The 16,278-nt window shown below is 39.7% G+C and overlaps 1 protein-coding gene across 1 annotated transcript in view; it reads left to right on the forward strand.

Moving 5' to 3' along the window:
- Positions 1–16,278, forward strand: part of LOC126160794 (adhesion G-protein coupled receptor G6-like) — a 138,030-nt gene that overhangs the window by 77,046 nt on the left and 44,706 nt on the right. The window contains exon 8 of the mRNA XM_049916930.1: positions 14,921–15,042. Coding sequence (XP_049772887.1) covers positions 14,921–15,042 — 122 coding nt within the window. The remainder of the gene's footprint in view (positions 1–14,920; positions 15,043–16,278) is intronic.

The following is a 16,278-nucleotide window of genomic DNA, read 5'->3' on the forward strand; positions in this document are numbered from 1 at the left end:
GTTTGCAGCAAACTTCTTTAGCTCCTGTATTTCATTAATACATATCATCTCTCATTTATCCAGCTAATGCAAGAACATCTAATTAATTGGTCTGCTTAATATTTGTTGTTTGGTACTGTGTTTGAATCTGTGTGTGGGCATTCTTGATCCATCTCAAGTAGATTAGATTAGTAATTGTTCCATAGACCATGAATACGACACTTCATAATGACATGGAACATGTCAGGTTAATAAAAGGTGTCTATACAAGATATTACATTACACAAAATATTACATTACGCAAAATATTACATGACACTTAATATATATTTTTTTCTTTTTTGGATGGGGGCGGGGGGGGGGGGGGGGGGGGGGGAATTACCCACTTACTATATCCAAAAATTCATCTAATGAGTAGAAGGAGTTGCCATTCAGAAGTTCTTTTAACTTCCTTTTAAATGCTATATGGCTATCTGTCAGACTTTTGATGCTGTTAGGTAAGTGACCAAAGACTTTTGTGACAGCATAATTTACCCCTCCTGAGCTAAAGTTAGATTTAACCTTAACCTTGAGTAGTGAAGATCATCCTTTCTCCTAGTGTTGTAGCCATGTAGCCATGTACACTGATATTACTTTGGAAACATTCCACGTAGGAAAAATATACCTAAAAACAAAGATGATGTGACTTACCAAATGAAAGTGCTGGCAGGTCGACAGACACACAAACGAACACAAACATACACACAAAATTCAAGCTTTTGCAACAAACTGTTGCCTCATCAGGAAAGAGGGAAGGAGAGGGAAAGACGAAAGACGTTCTGCGTAGGCCAAAATCTAGTTCAAAATGATGTGTACCATACATCACAATAGAATAATTGTTTGCAGCAGCTAGACAGAATGATGCACGCAGCCTACACTGGTGTAACATTGTTCGCAGGAAAATAAACAGATCAGAGCCAGTGTCAATCACACATTTCTTGTCTGTGTGCCAGTCACTAACAAATAGATGCTGTGATGAAGACTGGCAATCAGATGAAGTGTCTACTCATGATCACTGCTAGCATTTGGGTATGTGCAGGGCTTGGTACAGCAACAAGCTTGATAACCAAATCTTCTGTGATACCAGCATATCCCCTGCTGTGTTTCAGTCACAGGCGCAGATGAGGCAGTTGATGATCTGCTGTGTGAGTACTTCTAGTATCTTGGTCAGCCACAATCACTGTTGTTGTTACACCAATACATCAATTGGCTAATCTGTCATGTCAGCATATCGACCTTTGCCATCAGAGCATCGTAGTCGGCACACAAAACTGTGGCTGATGTGCTTGCTCATTGCACAGTTGCTACGTTAATAGGCACAGATGAGATAGCATCCTGTTCCTTGTCTGATAGCTCTGTTACCATGTCTAAAGGCATTTCCAACTGTGATGCTATTATTGCTTTGATGGCAGGCAGCAACCGACTGCTCCAGTTTGTTCTCATGAGGCTGTCAGGCAGAGTACCAGCATTGATCTTACTTTCCAGGTGCCATAAGTACTGCAACGGTTTACAATCTCTGATGTCCGCCTGCATCAGAATTTGGCGGAGGCATTCTTCTTGCAAAGCTGATACTTTGCAGATAAGTTCTGCCTTGAGCAAGAAATAGGCATTACTCTCTGGTGGCGCAGTTACCACGTCTTGCACTTCGGCCCTGTACTGATGATCAAGCTGGCTCAAGACCAGTGCAAACTTAGTAGCGTCAGCAGTTATTCCAAAATAAAAGAAGCTAGCTTCAACTTGCACAAACCATAGTGCTGGACTGTGATGCCAAAAGGGTGGTAGTCTAATGGTGAATCTGGACACAGCAAGGTTGATCATGGTCAGATTTTTTGTCATCTTACAGTGTCACTTTATTTTGGGCATCAGGCAGGCGATAAATCATGTCAGGGTCACCAGTTTGGTCATAGGGCTAGGTACTGGGCTGTCCAACCAGTTAGCCTGCTAGTTTGCAATAAATAATGCACAACAATATCTCCAATGCTGAGTGACAAGATTTTCATTCATTTGTTTGACAATTAACACAGGACATCTTTTAGATGCAGTGTATGTCAAGGCAAGACTCGCACAAAAACGAATAAGTGACTTGTTGACTTGTTACTCAAGAAGTAAATATAAAAAAGGTACTTAAGAACTAACATGGAGAAAACGATAACATATAAAAAACTATATACTAAGAATAAATGGCATGGAGTAACTAATGCAACACAGCATTCCTGGTGGCCAGCGCAGAACTAATTTATCTGCACAAAATAAAATACTTGCAGTGTGACATACAGGTGATGCACTCATGAACCAAACTGCACTGCACTGCTCTGCACTGCCAGTTGTGTTCGCTACATATATTTTGGTGAGCCACCACAGCAAAACATCAGTAAGCATCTGCAGATGATGAACAGCTGTCTCATTGAAAGACTGTGCAGCTCCCACAACATTAAAATATTATCTAATAAGACAACATGAACCAATGAAGCAGTTATTATGTCAGGAAACTTCAGGGGGAGATGGCCACAGTCATATATGCTGCTGAGTATCCACAACAGAGAACTCTGTGAATTGGTACTAGTATATTGAAGCAATGAATCATAAAGTGTATTGTGGCACTAAACAAGTGTGCTGAAAAACATTTGACTGATTTCCAAATGCTGCATTGATGGTAATATTGGAGGACCATGAGGACCTCCATCACTAGTACAGCAGATAGAGAAGAGATGTGAGTGTTTATAGTGTATGTTAGTGTTGAAACCAGAAGGCTAGATGTAGCAGTACAATTTTTGTACCTAGTCAAGAGGAAATACCATCACTAATTTGAGTAGACGTTGGTTGATCATTGACATCAATCTCTGTGAGGTGATCCAATATTGAGGGATGGAGTCAGAAATCACAGAGTTACATCACAACCATTACAGAACATACAAGATATGATATGATACAGATAAAAACTAACAGAACAGGCAAGAACATGCATGTATGTTTCCATTGTGGACACCATGGACATGTTTACACTATTGTAAAGAAAGAAGAAAAGTGTTTGACAACTATTACACTGTGAGACATCAAACAGCAGGGCAATTGTATATGTGAAAGGCAACAGCAGATGATCTGTGTGATGAATGCCATTACTATATTCTACTCAAGCCTGCTGTCACATGTGCCACAGTTGTTATGCAATGTCTTACAGAGGTTCCAGCTATCAAAATCAGGAAAACTAAACAAGGTAACCACCTATGGAGGTGAGGTTGTCATAGATGAAAGTACTTCATGGATGACAGCTGCCAAGGTCTCAGTAGATAACATCAACTTCGTATCAGTGGCCAACCTGTCTAGACATTAGCCACTTCTGGGGCATCCTTTTCCATGATGTCTGGTGTTTATCGTTACCATCTGAGAAATACTGTATTATTTTCTGAGTTTGAAATGCTGCTGTGCTGAAGGTTGGAAATGGAAAATACATCCAGCTGACAGAAAACTTTCCCACTGACTTTGTCATTTTACCAGAATGCATGCATAATGTTATCCTTTGCTGAGTTTTCTTGCAGACATTACAAGTAGTCATACATTATGGTAAATTGGAGCACTAGACTGATGAGGATTCTTGAACACATTCATCCAAAAATGATTTTTCTCTGTGATTGTGCAACAGTGACACCTATCCCAGCACCATCAATGAGATGAATTCTGATCAAGCCTGGATGTTCAGTTAAACTGTGAAGCTCCAGTCTAGTTCTGCCATACAGAAGAAATCTATGTGGCAGTGATGATTATAAGAATGACAATTGAAGGAGGGCTCTGAGTGATCAGCTACCATGACCAACTGCAACTCATCCCTACAGATATGTCCACAGGCACAGCCAAACTAGTTCAGGAATCTCAGCTCAGCGCCAGCAGTGGAGAATCAGGCCACACAACCATTCTGAGTATCCACCATGAAGAAGGAAAATGGCACATGGCATTTCTGCATCCATTACTGGCAGCAGAACAAAAGCACCAAAAAATATGTATAACAATTATCACAAACTGATGATGCCATGGGCTGTCTGAATGGTGCAAAGTATTCCTCCAAAACGGATGGGCAGAGAGGCTACTGGTAAACAGAGGTTGAAGAGGCTGATTGGGAAAAGACCGCTATCTTAAAACTTGATAGACTCTATGTTCTAAGTTCTGCTGTTTGATCCATGTAATGTTCCAAACATTTTTGAATGTATGATGGATAATCTGCTTCAACATCTTAACTGGTTGAAATATCTTTGCTGTCAGAATGACATTGTTGTTTTCTTGAGTATATAACCATCTAAGCTATGGTGCAGGCTTTCTCCTCAGTCGAAGCAAATGTCTCTTTGTCACCCAAGGAATATATATTTTGAAGCATCTATTTGATGGAAACCATGTCTACCCAAATCCAGAAGAAGTAAGGGCCACAGCAGATTTTACAACTCCATAGCACATTCATGATTTGAAATACTTCCAAAAAGTGCTCCTACTATAGATGCTTCATACAGGATTTCTTTCACAGGGTGTGGCTATTACTACAAGAATGGCTGCAGGAAGATGCAGCTCCCCCCGCCCTTTTTTTTTTTTTTTTTTTTTTTTTTTTTTTTTTTTTTTTTTTTTTTTTTTTTTTTTTTTTTTACAGAGAGTAGCAAGAAAGATCTCTCTGTATCATTAAGGAGGTGCTGATACCTTCACAAATGCTAGGATTTTTTGGCCAAAATGCTGAGACAGAGCTATATACTGATGCTACAGTAATGGCATAAGTGCAGTGCTAGTGCAAAAATCAGAAGGTGCTGAAAAATGGTTACTCATACATCTAAAGTGCTTCCCAAGTCTGAGAACAATTGTGATCAAGAAAGATTGCCTTACAGTTCCGACCTTATTTGTATGGTAGACCAATCACTGTTGTGGCTGACACTCTCTTTATGCTGGTTACGATGCCTGAACAATCCATCAGGATGAAGAATAGTATGGACATTAGAGATTCAAGAATTCATCACAGTTGTATATTTATTGTATTGTATAGTATGTTAACCAGGGGCCTAGAAACAATGGAGAGGCTCCATCCCCACCACAGCCACAGTGGTCCACATCCCCACAATGACTACTGCAGTCCACTTCGCCCCTCCACCGCCTCACACCAAACCACTCTTTATTGTGCAGTTCGGCACCTGGTGGACCCCCAAAGGGAATGTCTCACACCAGACGAGTGTAGCCCCTATGTTTGCGTGGTAGATTAATGGTGGTGTGTGCATACATGGAGAACTTGTTTGCACAGCAATTGCTGACATAGTATAGATGAGGCAGAAGGGGAACCAGCCCACATTTGCTGAGGCAGATGGAAAACTGCCTAAAAACCGTCTACATACTGGCCGGCTCACCGGACCTCAACACAAATCCGCCAGGCGGATTCATGCCGGGGAACAGGCACTCCTTCCCAGTCTGGAAAGCCATGCGTTAGACTGCACGGCTAACTGGGCAGCACAGTTGTATATAAAAAAAGATGCAAACACAAGGATGTTGACTACCTTTTGCAGAATCCACTGGAGGAGCATTAAAGTGTTGGTGACATCCTCGATATCACTACATTGATAATAACTGAAGCTGAATTAAGAGGAGATGCAACATTACTGAAGCCTGAGAGACGGAAAAAGCTGTTAAAGGAGTGTTCATATTAATAGATCAGACACTGTGTAAAAGAAATTGTGAAACAATGGGACAGAAATGGTCTCATCATCCCTGCTCATTTACAGTCAGCTTTACTGAAGTATTTTCATGATGCTTCCAAGTCAGTTCATCTAGGACATGTGAAGACCCTTGATAGAATCAGAAGCAGGTATCATTATAGTTGGAGTCTGAAATGATAGCAGTCAAGTTTGGCTTTTTCTGTGCACCTGTGCACACTTCCTCCAACAACCAATGAGTGTTCAGTAGTGTTGTGAGTGCTCTGTTGTGAATGTCATAGTGAATTATTTAGTGAAAGTTTATTCCATTACTTGTGAGTTGTCATCACTGATGGTGGTGGTAAGCAAAAAATTCTACATAAGCAAGTGACAGACATAACTTGCAGGATACATGCTTTCTTCAGTCACAAAGCTATTGTATACATATACAGCTTGGAACCAGAATGCTGCAGTCTATGTCTGTGCCTCAACCTGTGCGAACCACCATCGTTTGTGAATCAGACTGTGGTCTGGTTGTTGTTGATCCCTCAAGCATTATGTATGTCACTATAGACAGTGCTATGACAGAAGTATGTGCCTCAACCCTGGAAATCTGTACCAATTCCACCTGTAATTGTATCATTTCACCAAGTCTCAGGGAGGTTTTCTAAGTCTAAAAATGGGAATAAATGGGTAATAGTGAGCATTACTATTTCATACATTTCATTGTTACCAAGGTTGTACCAATTGAAAAGTCTTCAGAAATTGCCAGGTTTGTTGAAGGCATAATTTTGAAGCATGGAACATCACATGTAGTGACCTCTGATTCTGAATGGTATTCCAGTTCAAGACCGGTATCAGGAGTAATTTCATGGTGCAGCATTGCACACAGGATGGTAACTGCCTACCATCTGCAGACAAATGACCTTGTGGTGATGCAATTAGTGGATTATTAAGATCAAGACCAAAACTTTGTTTTTCCTTACTGAGTAATTCTTTGGCTTGTTCTGCTGACCACCATTGTCTTCTTGCTTTGTTCTGTGATTTGTATGCTCTGTCGAGTGTCGTATGTATTCTTTTGGTAAATTAATAATGTGTGTGTTGCCAATACTGTTCGCATTTAATTGTGGATCATCATTCCCACAAGTGGTGATCCCACTGAGTGTCATGAAAGGTGACAAATGCACAAAAAGTGAGGATACACCATTGGCTACTGTGGTCACCATCTCATCAGGACAATTGTTGTGTACGTCAGAGGAAGTAACTACCATTCTGCAACTGGCAATAAATTTCAGACAAGTGCTGTGCACTCTCCAGGAATTATAGCTCACGGGCTATTTGTCAACAAGCTGCAGCGTGTCTTCTGCACTGTGAGGAAAATTCATTGCCCCACTGTACATGCTGCAACAACTGGATATATGGCCCCGGTTCCTAGAACTTTCATTTGCGATCTATGGTGTCGCTAATGACAAATTTCTATTTGTTCTGACAATTAGCATTAGACTCTCAAATCGTGTTGTTATTGCCTGATATCATGCATAGCATGCCTCAGGTATGCAAATATGTATGTCTTAAGGACAATATGCTTTGTTGAGTGTGTAAACCAACAGATCACCGAGTCCAACAAGTCTAGAAAAGTGAAGTTATTTGCAACAAATTACTTTCTGTATTCTGGTGTGATCTCTGGTCACTAGTGTCCAAATGTGAAGAGCCTGAGGCAATGCTGAAACAAATGTGGGTTAGTCAGTTGCCTTCTGTGGCCAAGTAGCACCTCAAATTTAGACCTGCAGTCACTTATTGCTGATAAGATATGTAATACACTGTTATATGATTCCACATGCAGAGGTGGCACTGCGAGTAAGGTTTCAGGGGATGCTGCTAAAGGGGAGCAGCTTCCACTAGCAGAACTAGATAGCTAGCTACAATGCAACTTCAGTGCTCCCCGGGTGGAGTTCCAGCAAACTCCCAAGAATCCCAGAATCCCTCTGCCTACCAGATGATGCAGCATGTGCTCTCTCCCATGTGCAAAGCTTTAACTCCCCCCCCCCCCAACACCCCTCTCCCCCTCCCACCCCCACCCCCCAAAAAAAAAAATGCCCCGTTGCCTGGAGGCAGTGCCCATATGGATATTTTGGCAGAGACAGTCGCAAATAACTTTCTCACCTCATAGCTGTCTCAGTTTGGCTGTCCGATGGATGTGACCACAGTCCAGGGTCAACAATTTGAGTCCACCTTGTTCTGTGAAATGGCAGATTATGTGATTTTGTACATCATAATACAACCAGCTACCATTCATATGGCAACAACATTTTGGAATGTTGGCATTGAACTTTAAAGCCCACCCTGATGTGTCATGGTTATTCTTGTTTGTCAGCCTTACCCCTCATGTTGCTCAATTCACTTGCAGCATTCATACCTGATATTGGTGCATCCACAGCAGAGTTTGTGTACAGTGAGAGTGTCTGGCTACCTTTGAATTTCTTCAACCAACAACAGGCTACCTACCTTGAGATCCTTCCTTCTTCATACAGTAAATCAAGAGCTGCATTTCCAGTTTCCCATCCACAGCATTCCCCCACCCCCACCCCACAACATCCCTCCCCCATTTTTGTTCACAAAGATTTCAGTATGTGCTCTCATGTTATGCAATGTATGGATCTGTCAAGGCCCTTTTGAAAACACCTTGTATGGGTCCGTATCTGGTTTTGGATTGCTGTGTCCGCACGGTGATAATTTTGGATATTGCCAAATTTACCAAGGTTTCCGTTGAACACATTTGGTTATTGCTGAACTTATCAAGGTTTCTGTTGAATGATCCAGGCAGATTTTGCGGTTCAGTTTGGTCCCACTATTGTCACTTGACACTTACGTCACAACACACAGTGGCTGACCTACTTAACTGTCAGCAGGCGAGTCTGTTCAGCCACTGCTTACGTTGATGGGTGAAACTGCTGACAAGGCTACAGTGTCACTGGAACAGTCCTCGCAGGACGCTCACTTGATCTGGCAGAATTATATGGCATAAATATCCATTTATCCTGGGAGCTCCAATCAGTTAGGGGCAACGGGCGGGGGGGGGGGGGGGGGGGGGCTGTGGGTTTGTAATGCAAATAGTCGAACATTAAGGCCAAGACAAAAGTGTGAATATCTTTGTTTCACTTACTGACAAGTTCTTTAGTTTATTTTACTGACTGTAATTGTCTTCTTGCTTTATTCTGTAACATCTATCATCTGTTGAGGGATGCATGTATCCTTTTTGAAAATTAATAAAATGTTTGTTGCTGATATTGTTCATATTTAATCATGAATCAACATTCCCACAGCCTCAGTGCACATTTTAATAAAACACTGGCAGAAGTGCTCTTAATGTACGTAGATGGAAAAATGTGGATAAATGTAAATTAATGCAGATGAGTAGGAAAACCAACCCTGTAATGTTTGAATACAATACTAGCGGTGTGCTGCTTGACACAGTTACATCAATTAAATATCTAGGCATAATGTTACAAAGTGATTTATTGGAAGAATTCTACAAAATTGTAGCTCATGTACAAAGAAAACTGCATACAAAACACTTGTGCAGTCTTTCCTTGAGTACTATTCGAGTGTTTGGGATCCACACTAGGTCAGATTAAAGGGAGACAGTGAAGTGGTTCAGAGCTGTGCCATGGTCTGTTGCTGGTAGGTTTGATCAACATGTGAGTATTGCAGAAATGCAGTGTGAACTCCAATGGGAGGGAAGAAGATGTTCTTTTTGCAAAATACTGTTGCGAAAGTTTAGATAACTGGTATTTGTGACAGACTATACAACCATCCTACTGCCACCAATGTAAATCCTGTGTAAGGATCATAAAAGAAACATAAGAGAAATCATGGCTTGTATAGAAATATACAGATAGTCATTTTTCCCTTGCTCTGTTTGTGAGTGGAACAGCAAACGGAATGACTGGCAAGCTGCACTTCACCATGCATCATCTGGTGGCTTGCAGATGTTGAACATAAAGACTGGGATATAATGCTGCCTGTTGTGACATTCACATACAGAGGGTAGACAAAAATATGGGAACACCACAGACACAACACATTATCATGTTCATTATGGTGTAGGAAACCCACTGGAATTCAAAACAGCTTCCAGTCATCTCAGAATGGATAAATACAGGTACTGTATGGTTTTAAAGGGAATCTTATACCATTCTTTGTGCAAAAAAAGTGACAAGTTCAGGTAACAATCATGGAAGTGAATAGCAGTCATACATCATTCTCTCTTAAGTAGACCACAAAGACTCAGTAATATTGTGGTAAGGCAACTGTGGTGGCCGGGAAAATGCAACAATTCATGCTTGTGTTCACAAAACCAGTCCTTAATGATGCAAGCTAGGTGAACAGGAACCTTGTTGCCTTGGAACACAGCATTGCCAATGGGAACAAACATTCTACCATGTGATAGACCTTATTAGCCAAAAAGGGCAAATAATCTTTGGCAGTACCATGGAAAACTGTGATTTGGCTGTCAAAATCAACACTGAACCCCCTCTATGTTTCACTCTTGGGATGTAAACTCGACCACAAATTGGAAATGGGTTTAACATCCCATAAAGCTGGAAAGAATGTGAAACAGGATTTATCAGACCAAATGACTTTCTTTCACTGCTCCATAGTCCATGGATTTGGCACCACATTTTCCTATTATGGCACGTGCAGCACTGGTGTGTCATTTTGGAATTTCAGTTCGTCCTGCTATTCCCAATTTATGGAGCACATTCCATGTTGTTTTGGTGTTTACAGGGTTCACAAGTTTGACATTCATTTCTGCAGTGACTTTTGCAGCTGTCATCCTCTTATTTTTCAACACAATACTCTTCATCGATCATCTGTCATGATCACACAACACACACTTTAGTCTGCATTGTGACTTAGCAGATGATGTTTTTCTGCTTTCCCTGTATTAAGTACAAATCTTTGATATGGTGGCTCTTGAAATAACAAACATTTTGGCTACCTTGGTTATGGGAGCAGCCACCATACAAGTGCCAACAAATTAACCACATTCGAATTCACTTAGCTCTGATGTAATGCACTCAAAACAACATAGAACACAATTCTAACAACAACTGACACTTATAAACATATTGAGAACATTGCAGAGAGGCCGTTCATGGTCAAATACAACAAAGCAACCTGTAGACTTGGTTAAGATCTGTATATATGTTGAAGCAAGCATTTCTGATGGTGTTTCCACATTTTTGTCCAACCTCTGTACAGTACTACAAAGCAAGACATTATGGGTTGCACACCATTGCTTCTGGTGCATGGTGGAGAGAAGGAAACAAGAATGAAGACTTTGTTTCCATTTCATTTTGACAATTCTGACATGCATATGGATGTTAGATAGCCAGGATAAGGACCATAAATGTTATAACGCCACACACTAGACTGTTAGATACAACCAAGGTGACCTGTTATGGATATTTATATGTGTGTTGAAAGTTACACTATTATTAAAGCAATATTTTGGTTGATACTAAATCATTCATCATTTGTCAGATTCCACTGTCAAAGTTGAAGGTGAATATCCTAAATTGAGGAGACAAAAGGGCAGACACTTCACCCACACCGTTTGCATGAAACACTATCATATTTGGATGGCACAGATCAATGACAGGAGCTTCCAACATAAGGGAAATTAAGATATGAAGATGATTGTGATGCCTCAATGGAAGTAACTACTCTTTAAAGTCCCAAAGACCATGAGTATATGACAGTGACTAGATCCAGGTACAAGACACTATAGTCCTTTTCTAACTTCAAACCAGAGGGTCTCTCTTTTGCAAGGAGGGGGAGCAATGTCACACTTTGTGTTATCATTTGTGATATAGCAGTTATTGTCATGGTCTGTAAACATGGGTCACCAGTTCAATTCCAGCCTCCTCCAGTTATTTATTGTTTGATATAATTAATGGAAAATTCTGTGACTTGCTGATTTGTGGATTATGTAATTTGCTAAAACATTCTATTTTTGTATAAGTAAGTGCTCCATCTGCTGAGGCATGCAGTTTAGCTCTGTCTGTACCTTTGTATTTGCTTAATAAAGGTGCTTTCAGTGTAGAGTTTTACTTCCTGTTGATGATGTACTCTCATAACTGGTACTTGATTTCAGATTCCATATGGCAATATCATTAATACACTATGTGGTGTAAAATGCAAGATATCTCAGAGTAATTCAAATTTTTCTGTATTTGACTATCTGCTGCAGTTTATTGAATACTTTTTTTATTACTTGTGAATAATTTTATCTGGAAGAAAGTAGAGAGACCTCAATTATTTACAGGAAAAGTATTGTAGCATAGTGGATTGTTGTTGTTGTGGTCTTCAGTCCTGAGACTGGTTTGATGCAGCTCTCCATGCTACTCTATCCTGTGCAAGCTTCTTCATCTCCCAGTATCTACTGCAACCTACATCCTTCTGAATCTGCTTAGTGTATTCATCTCTTGGTCTCCCTCTACGATTTTTACCCTCCACACTGCCCTCCAATGCTAAATTTGTGATCCCTTGATGCCTCAAAACATGTCCTACCAACCGATCCCTTCTTCTAGTCAAGTTGTGCCACAAACTTCTCTTCTCCCCAATCCTATTCAATACCTCCTCATTAGTTACGTGATCTACCCACCTTATCTTCAGCATTCTTCTGTAGCACCACATTTCGAAAGCTTCTATTCTCTTCTTGTCCAAACTAGTTATCGTCCATGTTTCACTTCCATACAGGGCTACACTCCATACAAATACTTTCAGAAACGACTTCCTGACACTTAAATCTATACTCGATGTTAACAAATTCCTCTTCTTGAGAAACACTTTCCTTGCCATTGCCAGTCTACATTTTATATCCTCTCTACTTCGACCATCATCGGTTATTTTACTCCCTAAATAGCAAAACTCCTTTACTACTTTAAGTGTCTCATTTCCTAATCTAATTCCCTCAGCATCACCCGACTTAATTTGACTACATTCCATTATCCTCGTTTTGCTTTTGTTGATGTTCATCTTATATCCTCCTTTCAACACACTGTCCATTCCGTTCAACTGCTCTTCCAAGTCCTTTGCTGTCTCTGACAGAATTACAATGTCATCGGCGAACCTCAAAGTTTTTACTTCTTCTCCATGAATTTTAATACCTACTCCGAATTTTTCTTTTGTTTCCTTTACTGCTTGCTCAATATACAGATTGAATAACATCGGGGAGAGGCTACAACCCTGTCTTACTCCTTTCCCAACCACTGCTTCCCTTACTTGCCCCTCGACTCTTATAACTGCCATCTGGTTTCTGTACAAACTGTAAATAGCCTTTCGCTCCCTGTATTTTACCCCTGCCACCTTTAGAATTTGAAAGAGAGTATTCCAGTTAACATTGTCAAAAGCTTTCTCTAAGTCTACAAATGCTAGAAACGTAGGTTTGCCTTTTCTTAATCTTTCTTCTAAGATAAGTCGTAAGGTCAGTATTGCCTCACGTGTTCCAACATTTCTACGGAATCCAAACTGATCTTCCCCGAGGTCGGATTCTACCAGTTTTTCCATTCGTCTGTAAAGAATTTGCGTTAGTATTTTGCAGCTGTGACTTATTAAACTGATAGTTCGGTAATTTTCACATCTGTCAACACCTGCTTTCTTTGGGATTGGAATTATTATATTCTTCTTGAAGTCTGAGGGTATTTCGCCTGTCTCATACATCGTGCTCACCAGATGGTAGAGTTTTGTCATGACTGGCTCTCCCGAGGCCATCAGTAGTTCAAATGGAATGTTGTCTACTCCCGGGGCCTTGTTTCGACCCAGGGCTTTCAGTGCTCTGTCAAACTCTTCACGCAGTATCTTATCTCCCATTTCGTCTCCATCTACATCCTCTTCCATTTCCATAATATTGTCCTCAAGTACATCGCCCTTGTATAAACCCTCTATATACTCCTTCCACCTTTCTGCCTTCCCTTCTTTGCTTAGAACTGGGTTGCCATCTGAGCTCTTGATATTCATACAAGTGGTTCTCTTCTCTCCAAAGGTCTCTTTAATTTTCCTGTAGGCAGTATCTATCTTACCCCTAGTGAGACAAGCCTCTACATCCTTACATTTGTCCTCTAGCCATCCCTGCTTAGCCATTTTGCACTTCCTGTCGATCTCATTTTTGAGACGTTTGTATTCCTTTTTGCCTGCTTCATTTACTGCATTTTTATATTTTCTCCTTTCATCAATTAACTTCAATATTTCTTCTGTTACCCAAGGATTTCTATTAGCCCTCGTCTTTTTACCTACTTGATCCTCTGCTGCCTTCACTACTTCATCCCTCAGAGCTACCCATTCTTCTTCTACTGTATTTCTTTCCCCCATTCCTGTCAATTGTTCCCTTATGCTCTTCCTGAAACACTGTACAACCTCTGGTTCTTTCAGTTTATCCAGGTCCCATCTCCTTAAATTCCCACCTTTTTGCAGTTTCTTCAGTTTCAATCTGCAGTTCATAACCAATAGATTGTGGTCAGAATCCACATCTGCCCCAGGAAATGTCTTACAATTTAAAACCTGGTTCCTAAATCTCTGTCTTACCATTATATAGCATAGTGGATATAAGCTTTTAACATTAATAAAATTTGATTTTTTATTCTGAAAAAATAAGAACGCCATTGCATTTGCATGCAAGCATGAATATGCATTCTGCTCTCCTTACTTAAGATTTTACCCGTAGCATTACAATAATAGAAAAAATTACTGAAGAGAAAACTCCTTTTTAAAATAGATCATAAACAAATCAATAGAACATTAAATTTTGATCTTCCTCACAAATACCTCACAGTAAGTATCACAAATTGAGAATTTGTTCCCTTGGAAATCATGGATACACTTCATTACTTGGTTTTACCAGATTTCGTACGGTATATTTGTGTCAGTAGCATTCATTTTAAAAAAATTTCAGGGTAACATTAGGACGTGTATGAATTTTTTTCTTTGTACTATATATTTTACAATTATTCATATTCAGAGAGTGTAAACATTAATTTGAGGCACTTAGTGAAATGGAACTTTCTGTTCAGCCTATAATTAAGATTTTCTATATTGAACATGGAATACAAAATACATAAGTGAAAAGAAGTTCTAGCTAATCTGTTGAATGATTTGATGATGCAACATTTAACTGTTGAAACTAAAATGTGAAAACACTTAGAGATATTTAGATAACTGTTTCATCCAAATGTATGTCTATTCTACAGTACTGGCTGTCACCCCAACATTTGCAACACTTGTCTTCAATCTACAAACGGCAGGATGCAGACATCAAATTCGAGGTCTCGCTTTACTGAAAAAAGAAGACATTCATGAGATACGCAGTGAGGTAATTGAAAAAATGCTTCATAACATTCGGTAATAGTGCTTCTAAATGATAAAGAACCTTTGTATATAGTTCCTGCTTGACAGGATTTCTAGAATATGAAGTGTGTGTTTATAGTTAGATAGAAACAGAAAGAGAGACGTAAATTTCTACCTGCCGAGTGGCAGCAGCCACACACACTTACTACACACAAACACTTGTTTCAGAACCAGGATTCTTTATAATAAGGAAAAATTATGATAAAATGATAAACAGCTTGCACATAGGCGTACTAGGTGTCATACGTTCCCTCTGCCCAACAATGGAAGAAACAGAAAGAGACCTTAGTATATGGTACAATATCACACATTTCACAGTTATTCACTGAGTATAAATGTGAATGTAAACACAGAACTGAATGGAGATAGGGTGGTTATTTATGAATTAACAATGACAATTATTGCCCAGCCTACCCAGTACAAACATTCTATTTTTCTTCATGAAATACTAGCTTAATGATGCAGTCACTTGACCCACACCAGCAATAGGATTAAAAACACTTAGTTGATCTTAGTTGGGATAACAGCTGGGTAACACCTATACCAGGAGAACCATGAGCATGAGAAATTTATTCAGATAAAAAACAAACAAAAACAATACTACAGTAATGGAAATTACTGCTAGTAAAAGTTAAGTTCAGCATTAAATGGGATACATCACACAAACTTACAAGGTTTAAAATTATTTTCAATATAGATTTGTTCTTGATGCTAGTATCAAGATATTAAAAACTTCCCCTCTGATGTAAAGAACAAAACATGGAATCTGAAAAAATAGGAAATATGTCACTATCGGTGGAAGCGTTTGGGCATATGTTTGGTTGCGAGTGTGAGACTGTGTAATTAGAGTAGAAAAAAAGAGATAGCCCAAAACTGAATCTCTGAGCTAATACATGTGTCTGTATAACACAAATTTGTTGGCTGTAGGTGAGTGCTTGTCTTTCCTTGTTTTTATGTATTATTTTGATAAAAATATTTTATGAAGATAATAACTGTGAACCATACTAAAGCTTCTTCAAAGACCATGGACTTCTGTCATTTACATACTCATGATTTAAGCGGCAGGCAACAAACATCAAATGGCATGAAGTGTACTACATGTTTGGATATGCAACTGATTAGCATTTCAGTGCAATGGCACAAAGTAGATAGTAATAATGCTGTGGCAGCAGCACCGTCCAACGCACGAAGGGCTGAACTA

This window comes from Schistocerca cancellata, chromosome 2, assembly GCF_023864275.1.
Source record: "Schistocerca cancellata isolate TAMUIC-IGC-003103 chromosome 2, iqSchCanc2.1, whole genome shotgun sequence".
Classification (NCBI taxonomy): Eukaryota; Metazoa; Arthropoda; class Insecta; order Orthoptera; family Acrididae; genus Schistocerca; species Schistocerca cancellata.